This window comes from Vitis vinifera, chromosome 17, assembly GCF_030704535.1.
Source record: "Vitis vinifera cultivar Pinot Noir 40024 chromosome 17, ASM3070453v1".
Classification (NCBI taxonomy): domain Eukaryota; kingdom Viridiplantae; phylum Streptophyta; class Magnoliopsida; order Vitales; family Vitaceae; genus Vitis; species Vitis vinifera.
Window position 1 is genome coordinate 6,269,685 of NC_081821.1, and position 22,050 is coordinate 6,291,734.

At 37.1% G+C, this 22,050-nt stretch overlaps 1 protein-coding gene across 1 annotated transcript; it reads right to left on the minus strand.

Moving 5' to 3' along the window:
* Positions 1-47: 47 nt before the first annotated feature.
* Positions 48-21,009, minus strand: LOC100243405 (DDT domain-containing protein DDR4). The gene is made up of 12 exons (XM_002266311.5): positions 20,267-21,009; positions 20,061-20,171; positions 17,467-17,553; positions 17,320-17,357; positions 17,162-17,243; positions 14,406-14,512; positions 14,029-14,185; positions 3,285-3,377; positions 3,047-3,170; positions 1,720-1,762; positions 1,384-1,572; positions 48-1,305 (listed from the first exon to the last, which is right to left on the minus strand). Exons 1-12 carry the CDS (start codon positions 20,651-20,653, stop codon positions 567-569), a joined length of 2,157 nt encoding a protein of 718 aa, XP_002266347.1. The 5' UTR covers positions 20,654-21,009; the 3' UTR covers positions 48-566.
* Positions 21,010-22,050: the final 1,041 nt, after the last annotated feature.

Genomic DNA, 22,050 nt, shown 5'->3' on the forward strand with positions numbered 1-22,050 from the left:
AAACTAGACAATCCAAAAAATGTGGTTACTTCATAGCAGTAGAAGGATTGACAGAAAAAAAATTGAAAATTAGTTACCTTTTGAGGGAGGATGGTTTTGTTACAAGGAATTCAGTATCTAATCTGATCATTTCGTCTACTGACCCAACCAACCCAAATGCTCAGAGGCGGACCATTGTCATGATCATGAATGATAAAACAAGGGAGCCCGAACATCTAAAAGCAAATCTTTCAGTTACAATATCAGTTAAAGGGTTATTGTACATCGACTGGATAAAGAAAAGGCTAAAGAACTCCCAACAAATTCCCATTCATCTGTCGTAGGTTTCTTTGAATGTAGACATACTAAAAAATGACTACCCAATCTACATAATTCTCAGCATCATATTGCTCCCTGCTGCAAATCATGAAAGAGTTACATCAGGTAGTGGCTTGATTACGCCAAGGAAGGACTCTCTAAGCATTACTTCCTCCATGGGCTTATCACAAAATTTATAAATTTACTATCATACATTTAGCTTCCCTGAGAAAAACTACAACCCTTGCTTTGTGGCAGAAATGGAAGCTTTAGAAGTCATTTGTATCATCTTTCAGTATTGTGTTTGGACCATCATCAAAACCAGAACCAGGGGCAAGCTCATTTAGGTCAAGAAAACGCCTTTTTCGTACACCTTCAGCTTCATCTTGTACTGGGCTATTTGATTTCTCAGAAGGTTGATTTATCTCTTTTTCTACTGTTTGAGGATAATTCTCAACAGGCTGATCAACCTTCAGTTCCTGATCATCATCATTGTCATCAGAATCTTGACTTCCCATAGAATACTCAACCTTATCACTTTCATCTGAGCGCCCATCTGATGCATTTGATTTCTCCTGTTTTAATGACTCAGTTTCTGATTCTGACAAATCATATTGTCGGTAATTTATACGGTTTCTGGTGGCCCTTTTACTCCGTCTTAGGCCTGACTGCAGCTCATCAACTGACCTTAATTTTGTTTCCCTCCTAGTACGGCCTGGCAACTTCTTAAACCTTTGTGGCCCATCACTATCCTCACTGATACTTAAGGACTCCTCTTCTTCTTCTTCCTCCTCCTCATCTTCAGGATTTTCTTCATCCCAACGGTACTCTTCATCCCCTTCAGAGCTGCTGGACAGTTTCCGCTGTTTACGTTTCCTCAAATATTCCTCATCATATACAGCTTCTCCGACTATATCATCATCACTGTCAAAGTCAGCATCATTATCTGAAACTGCTTCAACAAATTCCTTCTCTGAATATCGTTGAGGCCTTTGTCTTCGCCGATTGCTACATGTAGCTCAGATTTAGCATGTCAGGAGATTTAAGACACCAAAAGAAATTCAGAAAAAGAGAAGTTCAACATACCTTCGGTCCAAGGGTTCAGATTTATGTTCATCATCAATCTCATCATAATCGGGTGATTTTGGAGACAGTGCATTGAAATTAACATGTTGAGGGGCTTGTGAAGGACCACTCCATCTACCATTTGTAGAAGGCTCAGGTTTTGTAACACCCTCTCTTCTAACAGTAGGTTCTGGGGATGGTGGTTTCCGTCTGTTTTACAAACAGGGAATGACAACAGTAAGAAAAAAAGTACATCAAATTGGTATAAAAGATAGAGAGAAGTGAGAAACAGATGGTATGAAATCCAAATCCTATATTGAAACATCATATAGTGGTGTCTAGTGGTGAAATTCATACTTGGTAATTTTGATTGCCTCATTGATTGACCGGTCATAATCATCTGCAAAATCATGACATAACAATCAGATATCCCAATAAACATCCTCATGTGAATAATATCAGCAGAGAAAAAACAGTTCCCCACTATGATGGGGTCATCTAGCAGCACCATTGGCCAACATCTTAAGAGCTCAGGGTAGAAGACTAGAAAGGGAAACTCACAAAACCAAAAGAGAAATTTGATGTCACCATTGGAAAGAATTTTCTTTTACCAAAAAAAGCCATAAACTCCTTTTTAATATTCGAGAAACAATATAGGCTATGTTTGGGAACTGCTCTTAACAACATTTTTTTTGTTTGTTTGTTTTTGTTTTTGAGAATACAAAAACATAAAAATATGTTTGGCTAGTCAGATTTTTGAGAATTTTTATGAAAACATGGTGTTTTTTGAAAACACATTTTAATTGGTTTAAGTTGCTTTCATTTGTTTTCTAAGGCTGTTTTAAAAAATAATTATACAAACATAGAAAGTGATTGAAAATAAAACACTACATATAAATGTTATTTTTAAGAAATATTTGAAAATTCAGAAATCATTTGAGAACATTTCAAGTTCCCAAACGGGTTTTTGTTTTAAAAAAACATCTGAGAATTGTTTTTTAAAATTATTCTCAAAATTTGTTTTCCAAGACTTATTTTTGAAAATGTTCCCAAACAGACCCATAATTTCCATTTTACTAATTCACTTTTATATCACAAGCCAAATGAAGAGCATACTTGGGGGTTTTTGTAATGGGTGAAGACTTGCAATTTGTGATGGTACATGAAGCATGAGAACTAGGCACCTCACAGGCTATGAGACTTAAGAATATAAGAATATAAGAATATAAGAATATAAGAATACATGGTCTTGATGCATCGATAACCAACCCAGGAACATAAGATAAGTCCCCATCAAGTAAGCAACAGGAGAATGGTGTCTGGTCAACATGTCAATTACTTCCATCCAATCATTCAAGAAGCAATAGGGAAAAGAAAAAACATGCGGGGGACAAAAAAAGAAAGAGTGGCAGAAAAGAAGAGCTTGAAACAGTCGACAATCACTGGGTTGTAAATGGTGGGCAAATCACCTAGGCAACCTTCAAATAGTGGTTCATGGATTATTTGCAGCTGTTCTTTGAGAGAAGAACAGATAAGGGAATGCAAGTCAACTGACATAAACTTAAACAAAATGAGCATTAGCCTATTTCTGCATAGATTTCATGTCCTCTTGTTACCTGTTTCAATTCAAAATTTTACAAGGAATCACAGGCCAACAAGACAAGGTCACTTGATGCAGTCTTACCAAATGTATAGGTGACAGGTTTTCTGTCGCGGAGTGAACGTCCTGGGGCAAGCCCATCCACACTCAAGAAGTTATCAAGAAGAAGAGCTTGTCTATGTTGTTTTTTCAGCATCCTCTCTTTCCTCTGTTCAAACAATAATCAGAAAAAAAGGAGTTCATCATTTGATCATGAGACACAATTCAAGAAAATGATATAGATTCAAATATTAAACTTTTTAGTCAAGAAACAACAGAGTACCTTGTGGACCTTCTCAATCTCAGGAAGCATGTCATTCTTTAACTTCTTCCCTAGTGAAGCTTCTGTTCTATTTTTACTTGAGAAAAGCTTTTCCTGTGAGTAGCATGAACAATTTTTAAAAAGGGAAGAATGGCAGAACTGCATCACATCATCTAATGTTTGGCAGCAGATTTGGAACTTGGAAGTTCATCCAAGTGTCACAATGAAGGGCCATTAAGCAACAAATTTTTTCATCATCAACACTAGAATAAAAGTTACGAGAAAAGGATCAGGAATCCTCCCCAAAAGTATAAAAAAGCTGATCAAAATGTAAAGAACCCAATATTATTTGCAAAGAATATTAACAAGGCTACGGAGTTACTCAAATCTGAAACTCCAACTAACATATGAGATCAACTTCTAAACAACAGAGCATTTCATAACCTTGATAAAAAACTACACCTCAATTAGGCTCCACATCCAATTATTTAGATTCACATTCCAATTCTATCCTGCTTAAGTTTACCTCCTTCACCAAAGAGAGCAACCACTTTTAGCATCTAGTTTTCCACTCTCCTTTCTAAAATGCAAACCAAAAGAAAAATATTTAATAGATTTTTATCAAAGGGAAAAAATAAATAATTAATTTTGTGTGCTTTTTGTACTTGATATCCACCATATTCAAAATGGGGGTTGATAAAATACAAAACTTTCCTACAATAAATGATGCAAGGCCAGCCTCACCAAGAATGACCACCCAAACTGGATATTCAAAAACCTCCATCATGAACAGATTATCTTTCCTCTTTTCATAACAATATTCAAGCATAAGAAGCTTTAGTTCCAATTGAGAAGAAAAACCAGAAAACTCACTTCTGAAAAGTGTGCTTTACAAACTAAGTTCCTGTTGAAGATATTGAGATGGTTTGTTTGAGTCTACCAATGTAAAATGCTGCCTTCTTTTCCTTTTCACATATCAATTTTATTAAGAATGTAAGGTGTTTTCAGGCCTCACTAAAGTAGGTTTTTTATCCCCATAGACATGCCCAAGCTTCAAAATACACATAGAAAAATGATTAGAGGGCCTCCTGTGTTTGGTTTGCGCACAAGAACAACATCCAACACGACCAAAAAGAATTCCTCAATGACATGTAATTAGAATTGAAACATGGTATGATCTTGTAGACTTTCCAGGATGAAGGCAATGGAAAATGAGAAACAGGTAAATAACCTTAGCTCCACCTTGTGTAACTTATTTGTTATATGGAAATAAAACTTGCCAGTTGTACCATCATTACACATCCTGCAACTTTAACACATACACGGCGGTAAAACTCATGGCAGACAATGTAAGGTTTCTTATTTTGCAGCGTGGTAGGCCTAGTGCTTCTCCAACTTAGAACAAACGCAGGAAACACTACTATTTTCAGGGTTGTACCTTGAACAAGTTTCACATGGAATACTAACCTGAATAATCATAAAAAGCAGGAACTAGTCACTTCCCCTTAACTGCAAACAATATGAGGCCCACTGGAAAAGATGCTTGTGGTTTTAAATTCCTCAGTGGACTCCAGGGTTTTTAATCTCATTCTTTTAATAGCTGTATGGCATTTAATCTCACAACAATCTTGATATGCAAGTTGAATTTAAAAGACATATATATAAGAAAATTAATGATCAATAATAATACATTGGTGGGACTACTTAAAACAAAGAAGCATTGTAGGAGACTTCCTGGAAACTATGGAAAAAATCTAACCTCAGTACAAGAGGAGAAAAAATGTAACATAAAACGTGCTTTAGCTCAGGATTTTGGCCAAAATCAAAGAATGAAATGAGTGGATTATACATATTGTTGAAATGTCAATGCTGCATAATTCTAATGGAGATGCAGGTTAGAAAAGAAACGGTTGAAACACCCAATCTGCAGGCATATGTGTGCATTTGAATGAGAGGAAGGCAAATTTTAAAGAGTTGTTGAAAAGCTGGTGGCAGGGTTTTAATTTGAGTGGTTCCTTTAGCTTTATTTTGTCAGCAAAGTTGAAGGCTCTAAAGACCAACATAAAAACCTAGAATAAGGAAGTGTTCGAGAAGGTTGGGGCTGGCTAATAAGAGCTTGGCTCTGCATAAAGTATCTTTCTGGGATGAACAAGAGAAATCAAGAGTTTATCAGTGGAGAAGGTGAAGGCTAGAAAGGAGGCAAGGGAGGAACACAAGAAATGGGCCCCCATGGAGGAAATTTCCTAGAGACAAAAATCTAGATAAGTATGGTTAAGGGATGGACAACGGCTTTTTCCATAGGATGGCTAATTCTCACAAAAGAAGGAATTGTATGACTAACATCAAAATCAACAAGACCTAGTTTTCAAAGGAGCATGAGATTCAGGAGGGTGTGGTTAGCGCTTTCCAGAATCTGTTGACGAAACTTGATGATTGGCATCCAAGTTTTAATGGGCTTGAATTTGGAATTCGGAAGTGAGGATGTTGCGAGACTAGAGGAGGCTTTCTCTGTGGATGAGGTTTTTTTCACCCTTTTTGAGCTGAGTGGGGACAAAGCGTCTAGCTTGAACGGTTTCTCCTGAGCTTTCTGGCAATTTAGTTAGGAATTCATGAAAGATGAGGTTATGGGATTTTTTAGAAAATTCCATGAGCATGGAAGATTTGTAAGGAGTCTGAATGCTACGTTCCTAGTTTTAGTTTCAAAAAAAAGGGAGGAGGGGTGGGGCGCTGATGATGAGATTTCAAACCTATTAGGTTGGTAGGAGGCTTGTATAAGCTGTTGACAAAAGTGCTAGCTAATAGACTAAAGAAGGTGGTGGGTGAGGTGGTGTTTTCGGCCTAAAATGCTTTCATTGAGGGAAGGCAATTCTTGATGCAGCTTTGATTGCCAATGAGGCTATAGATTCCTTGTTGAAAAGTAATGAGTATAGTGTGTTTTGTAAGCTTGACATAGAGAATGCTTATGATCACTTGAACTAGAAGTTGCAAAAAATGGGCCTTAGGGAAAAGTGGATAGGTTGGATATGGTGGTGCATTTCTACTATGAGGTTCTCTGTTTTGGTCAATGGCACTCCATCAGGTTTCTTTCACAATTCTAGGGGATTAAGGCAAGGGGATCTTCTTTTGCCCTATCTATTTGTGATTGGGATGGAGCATTAAGTAGCCTTATCAATAAAGCGGTGAGTGAGGGATTTTTGTCAAGTTGTAGGGTCAAGGGGAGGGGTGGAGATGGGATTCAAATCTCGCATTTGTTGTTTGTTGATGATATACTTGTTTTTTGTGAGGCTTCTCAGGATCAGATGGCTTACTTGAGCTGGTTGCTAACGTGGTTTGAAGCTATCTCAGGATTGAGAATCAATTTGAACAAAAGTGAGATTTTACTGATGGGAAGGGAGAGAATTTAGAGGTTTTGGCCCTTGAGCTTGGTTGCAAAGTGGGAATGCTTCCCTCCTCTTACTTGGAGCTTCCCTTGGGTGCTCCACATAAATCTAATGGCAGTTTGGGATGGGGTGGAGGAGAGGTTTCGCAAGAGATTAGCTTTGTGAAAAAGACAATTTATCTCTAAAGAAAGGAGAATCACTTTCATTCAGAGTAAACTGTCTAGCATGCCCATCTACTACATCTCTTTGTTCTGTATGCCAAGAGTGGTTAGATTGAGTTTAGAGCAAATCCAAATGGACTTTCTTTGGGGCAAGGGAGCCTTAGAGGGGAAGCCTCATTTAGTAAAGTGGGCGATGGTTTGTTCAAATAAAAGTAAGGGTGGCTTGGGTGTTAAATGTCTTTCTACACTCAATAGAGCCCTTTTGTGCAAATAGAATTAGCGTTTTGCAAATGAAAAGGGGGTTCATTGGAAGCAAGTTTTCAGTAGGAAATTTGGGATAGCAGAAAGGGGGTGGAGTACCCGAGTGGTAAGGGGGGGATATGGCGTGGGCTTGTGGAAGGAAATCAGGAAGGAAGGATCTTTAATGCGCAATAAAATTGGGTTCTCAGTGGATATTGGCAGAAGAGTGAGATCTTGAAAGGATAAGTGGTGTGGTGACGTCGCTTTGTGTGATTCTTTCCCTTCTTTGTATGCCTTGGTGGACGCTAAAGAGGTGTGAGTGGCGGAAGTATGGGATCCTTTTAGTGAGGAGGGGAGATGGAATCCTCGTTTCTCAAGGCCTTTCAATGATTGGGAGGTAGATTTGGTGGAACAATTCCTTTTGACAATTCAAAGGAAGAGGGTATTTATGGACTTGGAGGATAAGGTGCTATGGAAAGAGACTAAGAATGGGAAGTTTTCTATTAAGTCCCTTATGGTGCTTTGGAGATAAGGAATGCAGTCCCATTTCTGATGAGCACCATTTAGAGCCCTTGTGTGCCTCCCAAAGTGAGCTTTTTTGTTTGGGAAGCTTTATGGGTTAAGGTCTTAACCTTGGATCAATTAAAGAGGAGGGGGTGGATTCTAGCCAATAGATGTTTCCTTTGCCTTCCGAAGAAGAGTCTATAGACCACATCCTAATTCATTGCTCTAAGGCTAGGTTTAGATGGGAGTTAATTTTTGCACTCTTTGGTGTGACGTGGGTTCTTCTTTTGTCGGTTAGAGAGACCCTCCTTGGTTGGCATGGTTCATTTGTGGGCAAGAAGCATCAAAAGGTGTGGAAGGCAACTCCCTTATGTCTCTTTTGGATGGTTAGAAAAGAAATAGGATTGCATTCGAAAGTGAGGAATTTTCGACTCAAATGATGAAAAATTCTTTTGTTTGCAGTTATTGGTCTTGGACTAAGTTGTTTATGGGAGTTAATTCATTGCTCTAAGGCTAGGGTCTTATGGGAGTTAATCAACTTTTTTTATTGGTTGGGTCTTAGACAGGTGGGTGATTTTTTTTGTATTCCTTCTTCTTTTTTGTTTTTGCCTTTTGGCGTCTCTTGTATACTCTTTGTATCTTTTGGGTTGACCTTTGGATGCCCTTTATTCTTTGTCATATTCTTTAGCATTTTTACCTATCAAAAAAATAGAGGAAGGCAAATGTTTTTCGCTTCTTGATAACCTCACAAACTTGTAATTTGAACAATTAACCAAAAAGGCACACAGTTGTATAATTAACTGCTCAATAAGCGAGTAAAATATAAGTATGACTGCAAGTTAGAAGGTTCAAGACAATTATTTATCTAAGGATCTCACAGCTATCACAATTTTCTGGTGACCAGATACTCACTTCATGCAAGCAAATGTTGCATGGAGAATGATCAAATAATTGAACCAATAGTATCTTGTAATTCATACATTTTTTTATATATATAATACACAATCCCCAAGGGGATTTAAGAGGAGGTGAATTGATTAATCAGGAGATAGTCTCCTTGAGTGTCTTGGGTCCCTCAGAATCTTCCACAGATGCTTTTCAAGGCATACCCTAAGAAACATTTTCTGATCTTTCATAGTGATGCACAATCCTTTGTCTTGCATGGTTCAAATGCAAAGCCAAAATATTATTTTTTAAATCCTGAAAGTAACGATCCTCAGTTTACTACTTTCCTGAATTTGATCAGCCTGCGAAAATGTGATAATTTCAAGGCTAAGGTGTTCACTCCATATAGCTACAAATTCAATTTCAACCCTAGAACCTACATCTACGATTGCGAGAAGCTATTCTCCTTGCACTACCACACACTTCACCATGTTAAAGAGCAACAAAGATATTGACTATTGAGAAAATTTGTTGCAAACTCTCCTTAAAGATTTAACTGGGTCTTCAAGACATATGGTCTGAACATCCTTTTAAACAATCCACATTAAAATATTATTATTATTATTATTATTGATAAGTAAGAAAAGAAATGTATTGCTAAGAGGCGCTAAAATAGAGACTCAATATGTACAGAAAAGAAAGGGAATTACTTACCCCCTTACAAGTAAAACAAAAAACTGTCCATAAAGATGTACAAAAAAACCCCTCCCTCAACAGAAACCCACCAAATCAATGAACTCAACAAAGGTGGAGGGACCATATTTTTTTTTTTTTTTTTTATTGGCAAACACACAAAAAACATAAATTAGAAAAGGGCCCCTTGAGGCAAGCCCAAAAGCATACAAGGAGTATACAAGAGGCGCCCAAGGGCACAAAAAGAAGCAGAAATACAACACCAGCCCTCAACTAGCACCTAGCCAATCAAAATAACTGAGTAAAGAGAGGGGACCATCATTTACAACCGACTTAGTCCACAACCAAAGATTACAAGCAAAAGAATTTTTCAACCTATGCATCGAAAGCTCCTCATTATCAAAAGCAATCATATTTCTTTCCTTCCAAACCGCCCAAAAAATACACAAAGGGGCTGCCTTCCACACCTTTCTGCGCTTCTTGCCCAAGTTAAAGCCACACCAACCACTAAGGGTATCTCCAACCGAATAAGGCAAGACCCAAGTAACACCAAAAAGAGCAAACAATAACTCCCATAACACTCTTGCCCTGGAGCACTGAATAAGAATATGATCAATAGACTCTTCTTCCTCGCAGTAAAGAAAGCATCTGTTAGCTAAACACCAATCCCTCTTTTTGAGTTGATCCAAAGTTAGCACTTTACCCCAAGAAGCTTCCCAAGCAAAGAAACACACTTTAATAGGCACACAAGGATTCCAAATAATGTTGATAGGGAACTGAACAACTCTTCTTGAAACTAAAATACTATAAAGAGATTTAACTGAGAAAATCCCATCCTTTGTCTCTTTCCACAGCATTCTATCTTCCATAAGAGGATTAAGCCTCCTACCCCGGATTGTCAAAAGTAATCTCTCCACCTCCTCCACCTCCCAGTCATTAAAGGGCCTAGAGAAGCTAGGACTCCAAACCCCTTCTCCTCCCGAATGATCCCACAACTCCTCTATCCAAGCCTCTTTATATGTTGCAAAGGCATTCAAAGAGGGAAAGGAATTACAGAGAGTGAAATTCCCACACCAATTATCTTTCCAAAATTTCACCCTTCTACCATTCCCCACAGAAAAGCCCACTTTGTTTTGCAAAAGAGCGTATTCCTTCCTTATGTCCTTCCAGTGGAGGGACCATATTTTATAAACAAATAGTCTCCGACCAAAGCAAGTTAAGAAAAGAATTTTTCAGCCTTTGGAAGGACAGCACCTCATCTTCAAAGGCGATTCTATTCCTAGTCTTCCAAACAGTCCAAAAAATGCAAAGAGGACCCGCTCTCCAAACAATCTTGTGCTTCTTTCCCACAAAGGAACCAGTCCAACCCAATAGGGTTTCCCTAACCGACGAGAACACCCAAGACACTCCAAAAAGGGTGAAAAGCATCTCCTACAATGCTCATCTTTTCACAATGAAGAAGGAGGTGGTCAATGGATTCCTCTTCCACTTGACAAAAGTAACATCTATTTGCTAAGGCCCATCCCCTCTTTTTAACTTGGTCCAAGGTTAAAAATTTACCCCAAGAAGCCTCCCAAGAGAAGAAACTTACTTTTGGCTGCACACACGACTTCCAAATGTTCTTCATTGGAAACAAAACTGAGGAGCCCGACTCTAGGGCTTTGTAAAGTGACTTTGTCGAGAAAATTCCATCCTTTGTTTCCACCCACTGCACCCTATCCTCCTCCTCCATGATCAGTTTCTGACCACACAGGCATAGCAGAAAGCCCTCCACCTCTTCCATCTCCCAATCATTAAAGGACCTAGTAAAGCAAGGACTCCAATTCAACCCCCTCCCCGGTTGTCCCATACCAAACATCCTTCACCGAAGCTTCTTGCAGAAAGCCCTCCACCTCTTCCATCTCCCAATCATTAAAGGACCTAGTAAGGCAAGGACTCCAACTCAACCCCCCCTGTCCCAGACCAAACATCCTTCACCGAAGCTTCTTTTGGATCAGCTAAAGCGAACAAGGGAGGGAAGGAAACACACAAAGGTGCATCCCCACACCAAGTATCCTTCCAAAAACTCATCTTTTGGCCATTCCCCACCACAAAGGAGAGTTTACTGCTAACTAAGTGTCCGAACTTCCTAATTGCTTTCCACAACCCTACACCATACTCCTCTCTTACATCCCGAGAACACCACCCTCCTCGTTCCTCCCCAAATTTCCCCATAATTACTTGGTTCCATAAAGCCCCTCTCTCATTTGCAAAGCGCCAACTCCATTTGCAAAGGAGGGCCTTATTGAGTGTAGAAAGGCTCTTAACCCCCAAACCCCCTTTTCTCCTATCAAGACAAATTGTTGCCCATCTTACTAAGTGAGGCCTCCGGACTAAAGCCCCACCTCCCCACAGGAAATCTCTCTGAATCTGCTCCAACCTTATCCTGACTCCCCTTGGCAATTGAAGAATAGACATAAGGTAAATAGGCAAGTTGGACAACGTACTCCTAATCAAGGTAATTCTCCCTCCCTTAGAAATTTATTGACGTTTCCATACAGCTAGTCTCTTTTGGAATCTCTCCTCCACTCCATCCCAAATTGCCACAGACTTGAAGGGGGCACCCAACGGCATCCCCAAGTAAGTGGAGGGTAAACTTCCCACCTTACAACCAAGATCAAAAGCCAACTCCTCCACATTCTCCACATTGCCCGCTGGGAACAGCTTACTTTTATCCAAGTTAACTTTCAGCCCTGATATAGCCTCAAACTACATAAATAACCAACTCAAGAACGTGATTTGGTCCTCGTTGGCCTTGCAGAAAATCAAAGTATCATTAGCAAAAAGCAAATGAGAGATTTTAACTCCTTCTCCCCCTCTACCCCTAACCTGGCAATGTGACAAAAAACCTCCATTAACAGCTCTTTTTATAAGGCAGTTGAGTGCTTCCATCACTACCACAAACAAATAAGGCGAAATAGGGTCTCCCTGCCTTAGACCCCTAGAGCTTTGAAAAAAGCCCGAAGGTGTGCCATTAACCAAAACTAAAAATCTAGCAGTAGACACGCACCATTTTATCCACCCGATCCATTTCTCACCAAAACCCATTTTTTTCAACACCAAAAACAAGAAAGGCCACTCCACATGATCATACGCCTTCTCTAAATCCACATTAAAACATTATTATTAGTACCAATCAAAAGAGGATGCCCCAAAATACACAAAAAGTATGCAAAGAGGGTTGACATGTAGTAAAAGGAGAAAGAAACAACCACCACCACCACCACCAATAATAATAATAATCATCCCTTTATCTAGAACCCAATGAATCACCTAGATCTATCATAGACATTAGAGCCGCATCCAAGGATCTTCTAGCACAAATCAAAAGGGTACACAAGATTGATATTTTAAAAGCCTGATCCTATTCCAAATTTTCAAATGACCCTATCATTGCTCTCTTTCCAAATAGGCACAAAGGAAATGCTTCCATGACACCTTCCTATGCTTTTTCCCACAAAGCTACCATGCCAACTTAGAATGTCTCTAACCAAAGAAGACAACACCCACTACACTCTAAATAGGGAGAATAACAAATGCCACAAGATCCTTTTAAACAATCCAAGTACACAGTGCACCGAACCACCCAAGAAAGTGCATGATAAGGTGCTGTGTAAAACCAATAACGGTGCCATAAAACCAATAATGGCACTATAAAATTTAAAGCCTATAGTTCTGTTTTCAAGGACCTTCTAAATTGAAAAGAAAGATACATAATGGTTTAAATATAATAGTCCTTCCACTAGTTTCATGGTGTATGTTACTGGCAAGTTATGTGAATTTAGTTGGTAAGACAAGGCAAGGAATCAATGCAAATCAGTGAACATCTCCCCCATTCTTCATTTACCCCTTCTCTGTGAGGAAGCTACTTGGGGCAATTTGGAGTCTCATAAATTATTCCCACATCTATGAAGATTAGCTTTCTAGTTGGAGATGCAGAGATTTGAGTTCTAGAAAGCATAACAAGGCAACTCTACAGAGTGTTTGGTTGGAAAGATTATGGTAATTTTGCACCAGATATCCAGGAAGTTGGCATTAATTAATTTCCATAGCTGCATTATATTCATAACTAATATTTATATCTGGTAAACATTGGATCCCGAAGTCCAAACCACCAGTCCTTACTCTTATGAAACATAGCTCCAGCCTACAACATCATATCTAAGGTTGTTACTCATGCCTCTCCAGAAAAAGGAGGAAGGGGGGCGAGGGAGGGGAGGGGAAGCTTTGCAGCTTCTCCAATATTCCACCACTAAAGCAGGAATACAAGGTATAAACTTGTTAATGAGAGTAATCCTTCCTCCACTAAACAAAAACCTGAAATACCCAATCAGAGAATTCATTCACTTCTTCCCAACAGAAATGTCAAAATAGATCTACCCAATGGAAGGGCAATACAAGCAGAAGTTATTTACCCACCTGACAACTCAAATCCAAATGAAGCCCTCCAATATTTAAAACCACACCAACTCTCAGAATTTGAAGCTTTAATGAATAATCTTGAAACTATTTCAAAACATCTAATACTAACGGTGCATCTAAAAGTTATAAATGCAGATCATCACACAAGAAAATGTCAGCTGAAAACTGAAAAAGAGGAATCCTCAGGCCACATCTTAAGCCACAAAAAATGTGTCCAAATTTCCATTATTCTAACAGAATACATACAGAATCGAGGATGCAAAATGATTCAATAGCTGTTGGTATGGGTTTCCTCCTTTCAATTTGATCCAGAAATTGCAAAAGGTGTTTTCCAAGAAAAACAGATAATTTGGTAGCTCCCTAATAAATGAATCATCTAGTGTTTAATATGGAAAATTCATAATAGGTCATCAACATGAATGAACAATTTTTCTCACTTACAGACACATCTTGAAATTCATCCAAATTAGTTGCAACCGTCTCCCACTGGTAAGATGCATTGGGAAGGCACTGGGAACCCTTGACCTTTGCTTTCTTCACTTCAACTTTCCTTATCTCCCGGTATAATCGATGACCAATAATAGGATCATCTTCATACCTACCAACAACAAACAAGAAACAACAGCACATAAACTTAAACCGCAGAAGAAGGCATGAAATACAAAACCATGCACTGAAAATTATTGTCATTCTACTTATCAGAAACAATGAAAGTTTTCAGACCTTTTATGTTGGTAAAAACTATAACAAGAATAATAACAACCACATAGATACAACCTATGCTAACCTGATTGATTAGCACAAGCTTATTATATTACCAGTAAGAAATTCCATGTGAATCACCCCCTACTCGTTCTTTACGAAATGCTGACAGTTGAACACCATGTTTAATTGAGTTGTCAATAAAGATCCGGATATCTTCTTGCTACAAAATGAGAAACTCATATTCAATTCCTTTCATTAATAGCATAATACTAAAAACATTAAGAAAAATTTTCAAAGCATATAGCGTGTGACAAATTTTCAAGATCTGACCATGTAATTTGGGTTTGAAAATTTTGGCCTAAAAGGAATATATAAGATATTATTTTGTATCATTATAATATCATTAATTACCTATGAAAAAATCATTGTAATATCATTAAATGATAAAAAAAGAAAAAAAGAAAAAATATATATATCAGAAATGCAATTGATCTTCCAATTAATGTAATGTAAAAAAAGAATGCCTTGAAAAAGTAACAGAACCATGTCGCGAGAGGGGTCCTAGACTGGCAAAACCTTTGCGGGAAACTAACTTCCTCCTTCAATAGATTCTGTTGGGTGCAGGTCTTTTTTTTTTTTTGTTAATTCTTAGCACAAGTTGCTTCTATAAGAATTTGTTTTGGGCTCTTTCATTTGGGGCTTCTTTTTTTTTGCTTTATTTTGTTTTTGGTTTTTTTTTTTTTTTTTTGGTGGGGGGTGGGGGTGGCCGTTCTTATGGTGATTTATGGATTCATCCTCTCCTTGTCTCCTAATTCTTTCTTTGAAAAAAAAATTCAGTTCCATCAACAATTATGCATGCATATATGTAACATTCACATATAAAAAAATTTGTTCTGAACTTTGGATTTATGCCAGCAACATCAACTATTAAGCAATTTTCTATCTATGTGGCTATGAGTTTCATGGAAAAGTTCTAGAGAAAAGAAGAAAGACCTTAATATGTTCCTTATGACAAAGAAAAAGAGTCCTCAAATAGATTATGTGGTTAGCTGAGGAAAGAAAGAATATCAACTTATAATATCAATGTGATAAAGTACACTTAAGATGGAACAGCAACTTGCATGACAATGGGAGAGATAAGTGTATCCACAAAGTTGCAAACAATAGCCATACATCAACGTTTTGCATTGAACCTACTTTGCATGGGTTCAGGTTTTGTGTTGAGTGCATGTATGTGTTTAGGTGTTTGATATTTCACACACCCAAATTTTAGGACAGAGGGACTCAGCTGAAAATGATCTCAATAACAGGTATGAGTAATTAGATATGACACAATAGAAGAAAAATAAATCAGAAGCAAAAATACCTTTGAAAAAAAAAATGTTAATTTTTCTTTCACAAAATTGAATCAAAAAGTAAAAAAAATAAAAAATAAAGCAGCCATATACCACTGAGAAGGATCTCATACCCATACCCATATCATGTATTTTTTATTTTTTTTTGGATAATGTTCTATATCTCCTGGCACTTAAAGACAACATAACCACACCCATATCATGTAACTGTCAACACAGTTATGCCAGATGAAGTTGAGGAGTTTAAGTATCCTAGCATTGAACTTCTTCTCACATTGGGTATAGATAAACTTGCGAACCATACTTTATAAGATGTTCAATAGTGCATGCTCTTTGCTAATAAAAGTAAAGTACTTAGCTCAAAAAACTGATGTACAAAAGTTAACTCTAATTAGAATAATAGTGGGATGGCTATACATCATGCAACACTAAGAAGGAATATCTTCTTTCTTATGATAGCATAATGATAGTTTAAGTCCACAAGACTACAAAATGACTCCAGTTGGACATTCCCTATGGAATATAGCATGATGGGTGATGTGGAGAAGTTCTTCAATAGTGTTGTGTTTTTAACAAGAAAAATGTTTTTAGCAATCAAAAGGCAACATGTTCAACAAATGTGTAGCCAAACAAGCTGTGTGATAGCCAAAATAAATAACAAGGTGAAAGCATTTTATGAAAAGTTAGAGATGAAAACTGACAACAATTGAGGATTAAATGAGGGAAAACCATTTAAGGTTCAGTCAAATGCAATGAAGCTAATAAATGCACAATGCCTCAAAGTCTGTGGGCCTTGATGTTTTCCCTCTTCAATACATTGTCAGGGCACTGCCATAGTCAGTCAGTCTTAGATAAGATGGAAAGGAACTGAGGGAAAGTGCTCCTCTGGACCTATTTTCATGCATTTGGGAGGCAACTAGGGAATCTTTTAGGAGGTGGAGCTGTTGGAGTTAGTTTGGACAACCGATTAATCAAGTCTTCATTTTCTTGGACTAAGGATTTTCTAGTGGAGGTTTGCTTATCTGTTTTTTATTTTATTGAAAAGGTGGAGTTGACTGGGGGGCTGCCATTCCAGCCTTGTGGTTAAGTTCTTTGCTTCTTTATTTTTGCTTTAGGGTGTCCATGTATACTTTTGTGTAGTAAGATCCACTCTTGATGGTCCTCTTATCACCAAATGAGTAATTGATTCAAGTTTGAGGGCACCCATAAGAGGAAGGCCAAAGGATGTCTATCAAGGCAATACGTAGAGCTGAATGGTGAAACTGATTCATACCGGCTTTGTTAAGTTTGAGCTTAACCCGTATAAATCAGCATAAAAGAATCAAGAGCAAGGAGCTGTGGCAAAAAGGATGCATAGACTTGATATTGTGTCCAAAACTTCCAAACTGATTAGAGGTGAAGTTCAATGAGATTACAGTAAATATTATCATATACTATTGCAAAGCTAAACTAGTTAGGCAGCAAGTAGTTAAACTGAGTGAAGTAAGAAAGAACTCTACTGGAAATAGTGATACCTCAACCCGAATGTCACATAATGCTTTCAGGATCACCACACGAACCCCAGGATCAAGAGCATTATACATTCCAACCTCAGCCCTAACAAATTAACATAACAAAATTCATTAACACACAAATATTCATAAAATTGAGTACTCCAAAGATGGTTACTCACCCTTGCGAAGCAACAATGGGTATCTCCCCTTCTGCAACCTGCAACCAGATGCCAAGCACATGTTAGCTTACTAATAGCTACAAAAGGGATATGCCTATGGCAAAACATATCTAATATCAATTTGAAAAGGCACAGTGATCCTGTTACCCAATGCCACCAGTCTCTCAATTTTCTGCATAAAACGGTAACCCAAGTACCACGTGTAAGTGCCATTCGTGTAACAGGAGGGATTGCCTATACAAAACAAATCAGAATTTATAAGCAAAGTCAGCTGCAGCAGTACATCTGTGATATAATTAAACAAAATATTACTTTGCATATCAGCACAAGAACAAGATCATAACAGGGTTATATCAAGAGAAAATCACATCTTTAATCATCATTTTTAATAAGTGGATAATTTCAGAATGCCTATATTCCATATCAACGATGTAAACTGGTAACTTTTCAGAATTCAAAACTCTGAGCTTTGACTATCAACCATCAATTATCAATATCTTTTTCAGAGCACCATTCAGAAGTGTAAGGAAATCTTACAGGGGTATGAAGTCTTGAGATGATATAGGGTTTAGAAAAAAAAACATTTCCCTTCAAACATCATTGTCCTTCTGAGTATAAAGAGCAGTTTTAATGTGTGAGCATGGTTTTTTGCCAACAATATGCAAAGATAGTTTAGGTTTTTAGGGAGCATTATGCTTTTCTCATACTTGATCAGCATTTGTACCTTTTAGAAGGTTTGTTGGTCCTTTGTATTCATCATCTCATTGCAATGAAAATTGATGTTTCTGATCAAACAAAAAATTATATCACAAGCGTTGAGAAAAGGAAAGTTTTCCAGAGAGAACTTAATGAAACCCACAGCCCAGCATCCCAGCCATGACTCTGAGTAATGAAGGAGCTTTAGAAGAGACTTCTCGATACTGGACATTTGTTTTAAACATTAAGTCCTGGAAAACCCTCAACAATTCTCTCTGTCGCATAATTAATAGTTACTCTCTCTGAGAGTACCACATAAAGATTGGGGAATTGGGAAGAGGGATCTCTTACCAAAAAGGTGTTCTCTCCCACTCAAACTAATCTGTTAATATATTTTCTTCAGAAAAATTACATCTTCAGAAAAATTACATCTGCAGGATAACCCAGACACTGCAAGACCTCAAGATACAAAGTGTGTGTCTCAAGCAATGGGAAAAGGGGATTTGAAAAGAGGTAAGGAATGAGACAAAACCTAGGCAGAGAAAAGTTTGGCCATAATAGAAATCATAGCATCATTGGATATCACAACGAGTAGAATAGTAAATAACCAAAAGATAAAATTAAAGATTAAAAATAAATCACCTCCAAGGTACAGCTCCTTGTTTCACTCTTTACCTTCTATTGTAACAAACTATTCCAGTTTAGTAGTAGAAACTGGTAGAACATACATTACTCATATAGGCTATTCCACTTTCATGTGGGATTAAATACCCGTGCAAACAAACCATTGCCTATGAGAAGCCTCAAGAGGAAATAAAAAGCTTAAACGTTGGCCTCAGAGTTGTGAGGATCCTATCAGTCCCAGAATAACCTCCAAACATGTAAGCCATACCTTTTTTGAGTTGGAAAAAAAAAAAAAATCTTTAGCTAGCATGGAAATCACTACCAAGAAAGAAAATTTAGGAGTTAATATTAAGAACATTGCAATTGTCATGAGAAGGTCACTTGGCAGGTGCTTTTGTTCTAATCACTATTGTCTGTCCCCTTAATTAATTACATTCACTAAGTTCCCACCATTCTGCCATGCATTTATGTATATATGCTTCAACAGAACTCAAAACTTATTATCTTGTATTCAAGCCTAATCTAACTACATGTCTGGTCCTAAAAGAACCTACAAAAAGCAAGCTTACCACCCTTCTTTCTTCCAGTTAATTTCAAAGTAACTAGCATCAATTTCTTTAAGCTATGTTTGGTTCCCGGAAAATTTGAGGGAAATAAAATTGAGAGGAAAAGTAGAAGGAAAAAGTGAAGGAAAATAAAAAATGGATTTAAAAATAAATTATTATTATATACTACTTCAAACTCATTTAACTTATTTTAACTCTTTAATATAAAGATTAAATAATTTTAAACGCATAGTTTTCTAATTAATTTTAATTATATTTAATTTTCTTTGATAATTTCCATTTGACAAACAAACATGAGAAAATCACTTTCCTTATCATTTTCTTTTCCTTGATACTTTCCAAGAACCAAAAATAACCTTACCTAACAAAACCTTTCACCGAATCCCCATAGCCCTACACTTTGTGGAATCTGTAGCACTTGTGCATATCTTAAGGCACTTCACTTAGAATTATGGTACATTCATGCTTATGGGTTGTTGGGCAATTTAAACTCCTCAAGGAAACACTTCCGAGCTTAGAAATAGTAAGAACTACAAGAAACAAAGATAAAGAAACTATCTTAATGCCAAAACATTTCTTCTACTATGGTTAAAATGTAACACAAACACCATAGAACTAGAATTGCATTACACACACCATACCGTGAAGCCATCAGAACTCTTCACAAGCATTTAAACATGAAAAACAAAAACTAATAAGCACATTCATGTTTTAGAAGCAAGCATCGCATGAATGAGAACTATATTAATAACAATAAACATTATCAAAACCTAAAGTTGTATACATGAAGCTCAATCCCCAAAACAAGGTAAAGCAAAAACACAATTTTTTTAACTTCAAAAACACAAAACCAACCTTCAATAAGGGAATATGTATATCAGACAAAGTGTTGTTGGGCGTAATCAAAGCTGTCTCGAACTCTTCAGCGGAGAATTCCACTGCAATATTCAAAAGGGGCCTAAAAACCTACAACACAGAAAGCAAAAACCATGAACCCTAACACAACAAAAAATAACACCCAAATAGAAAAAAAGCAAATTTCAAAACTTGGGAAAGCTCACATGCAAGAAATTGAGTATGGAAGCCAACTCCCACATGGAACGGAGGGTCCAGCGCGGCAACTGCGAGGGCGGAGGCGAGTTCACGAGCGGCGTCACGATCTTGCTGGCGCATTGCTGCTGCTGCTGCGGCGACTCTTCGTTCCGCTCCTTCTTGGCCGGCTTCGACCGGCGCTCGATCACCGGCGGGTCCGCGTAGAGCCGCGCCGCAGCCCTGGTCGTGCACGCGCGAGGCGGACGCTCCTTCCTTGTGACGGCGGGGGCGGGGATTGCGGCGGCGGTTGTTGTGGTGGTTTGGGTGTCGTTTTGAGGGGTGGGAGTGTCGTTTTGGGAGTGGGGTTGAGGGGAAGATCGGTGGTTGTGGATCGGAGGGGAAGAGGATTGGGACATGATGGAGAGATCAGAGGAAGAGAAAGAGGGTTTGTACGGATTATGGTGGGATTACATGTAGGAGATCACAGCTTCGCATTGGAGCAGAGGAATTATACAGAGAGAGGAGTGGTGATTGTAGAGAGAGAAACCAAAGTGGAGGTTCCAATACGACAAGGGCATGGCTAATCTCTCTTTCAGTTTCTCGCCCTTTCTCTCTGTTTCTCTCTTTGCTTCTTTATTTTCTACGACTGAGAAAATATGAAACCAAACACAACCAAATTCTAGAGAGAGAAAGATGAGGGTGGAGAGAGAAGGAAGAAGAGAAGAGGGACAGCACCAGGAATTCGGTCTGGTTTGTTTTTTTTTTTTTTTTTTTCCCCCTTTTTTCTTTTTCTCGGGTAAATCTTGTTTTTAATTTTCCCTGTTAATTCCAAAATTATTTAAATATTTTAATTTCTTTTTGTGGGATAATTTTCCTTTCCCTTTTTTTTTTTTTTTTTTTTAATTTGGAGGCTGGGGCTTTACTGTTGAGCCTTTTGGGATGTGTAAATTTGGGTTTTAATTTTCAAATTTAAAATTGATTTTCCTTTTTGGCACTTCTAAATGAAATTATATTATGAATATTTGAAGTTACTATGAATTATATTTTTTTTTTACTGGAAAAGTATGTTTTTATACGCTCATATGAAAAAAAAATTATAAAAAGAAAACCTAAATTTATAAAATATAAATTTCAAACAATTATCTAAAATTAATTAATTTTTTATTTTTTATTTTTTCTAAGTATTATCTTTGACCATACTATGTTTTAATAATATAGATACTATCTTTAATCATTTGATCATGAAACTTAAATTATTTTTAAAAGATTTTTATTTTTTATTTATTTCTAAATTTTTTTCAAAATAATATATGACATTGGATTTCAATATTTTTTAAAGTATATTATAAAATAAAAAATAATAATAATAATAATAATAAATAAATATAAAAGAAGGAAAGTTAAATTTTGATATCTCTCAATAAAATATATCATATTTAGATATGATAGCATCATGCGATAAGATTCTTAGGCCCATAATGTAATGAGATTCATAGGCCCATATTTTAGAGAGGCTTGGTAAGAAGAAATTTTATTTAAATATTAAAACAACATGACATAAATTGAAAGAAGGTTTCTATAATAAGTAATATCATTCTTAGTTAAGTTGTTAATTACGTTTATCTTGATTAAGTTGTGACAAATTCATTTAAAGTTTTAAACTATTATAAAAAAACCAATAATATATACTAAACTAATTTCAGATATAGTCTTAACATTTTATCTTACTTCGAGTTTTGTATTGGACTTGGGCATCAACTTAATGATCTACTTTTAAACTTATGCATAAGCCTAATAAACTTACAAATGAGGT

Excerpts from the sequence above, each read along its gene's own strand:
- LOC100243405 (XM_002266311.5), bottom strand. The coding sequence starts at position 20,653 with ATGTCCCAATCCTCTTCCCCTCCGATCCACAACCACCGATCTTCCCCT. Across the intron at positions 14,513-17,161 it reads TATGTGACATTCGGGTTGAG|CAAGAAGATATCCGGATCTT; the intron begins GTATCACTATTT and ends CTCATTTTGTAG. Across the intron at positions 3,171-3,284 it reads AGATTGAGAAGGTCCACAAG|AGGAAAGAGAGGATGCTGAA; the intron begins GTACTCTGTTGT and ends TTGTTTGAACAG.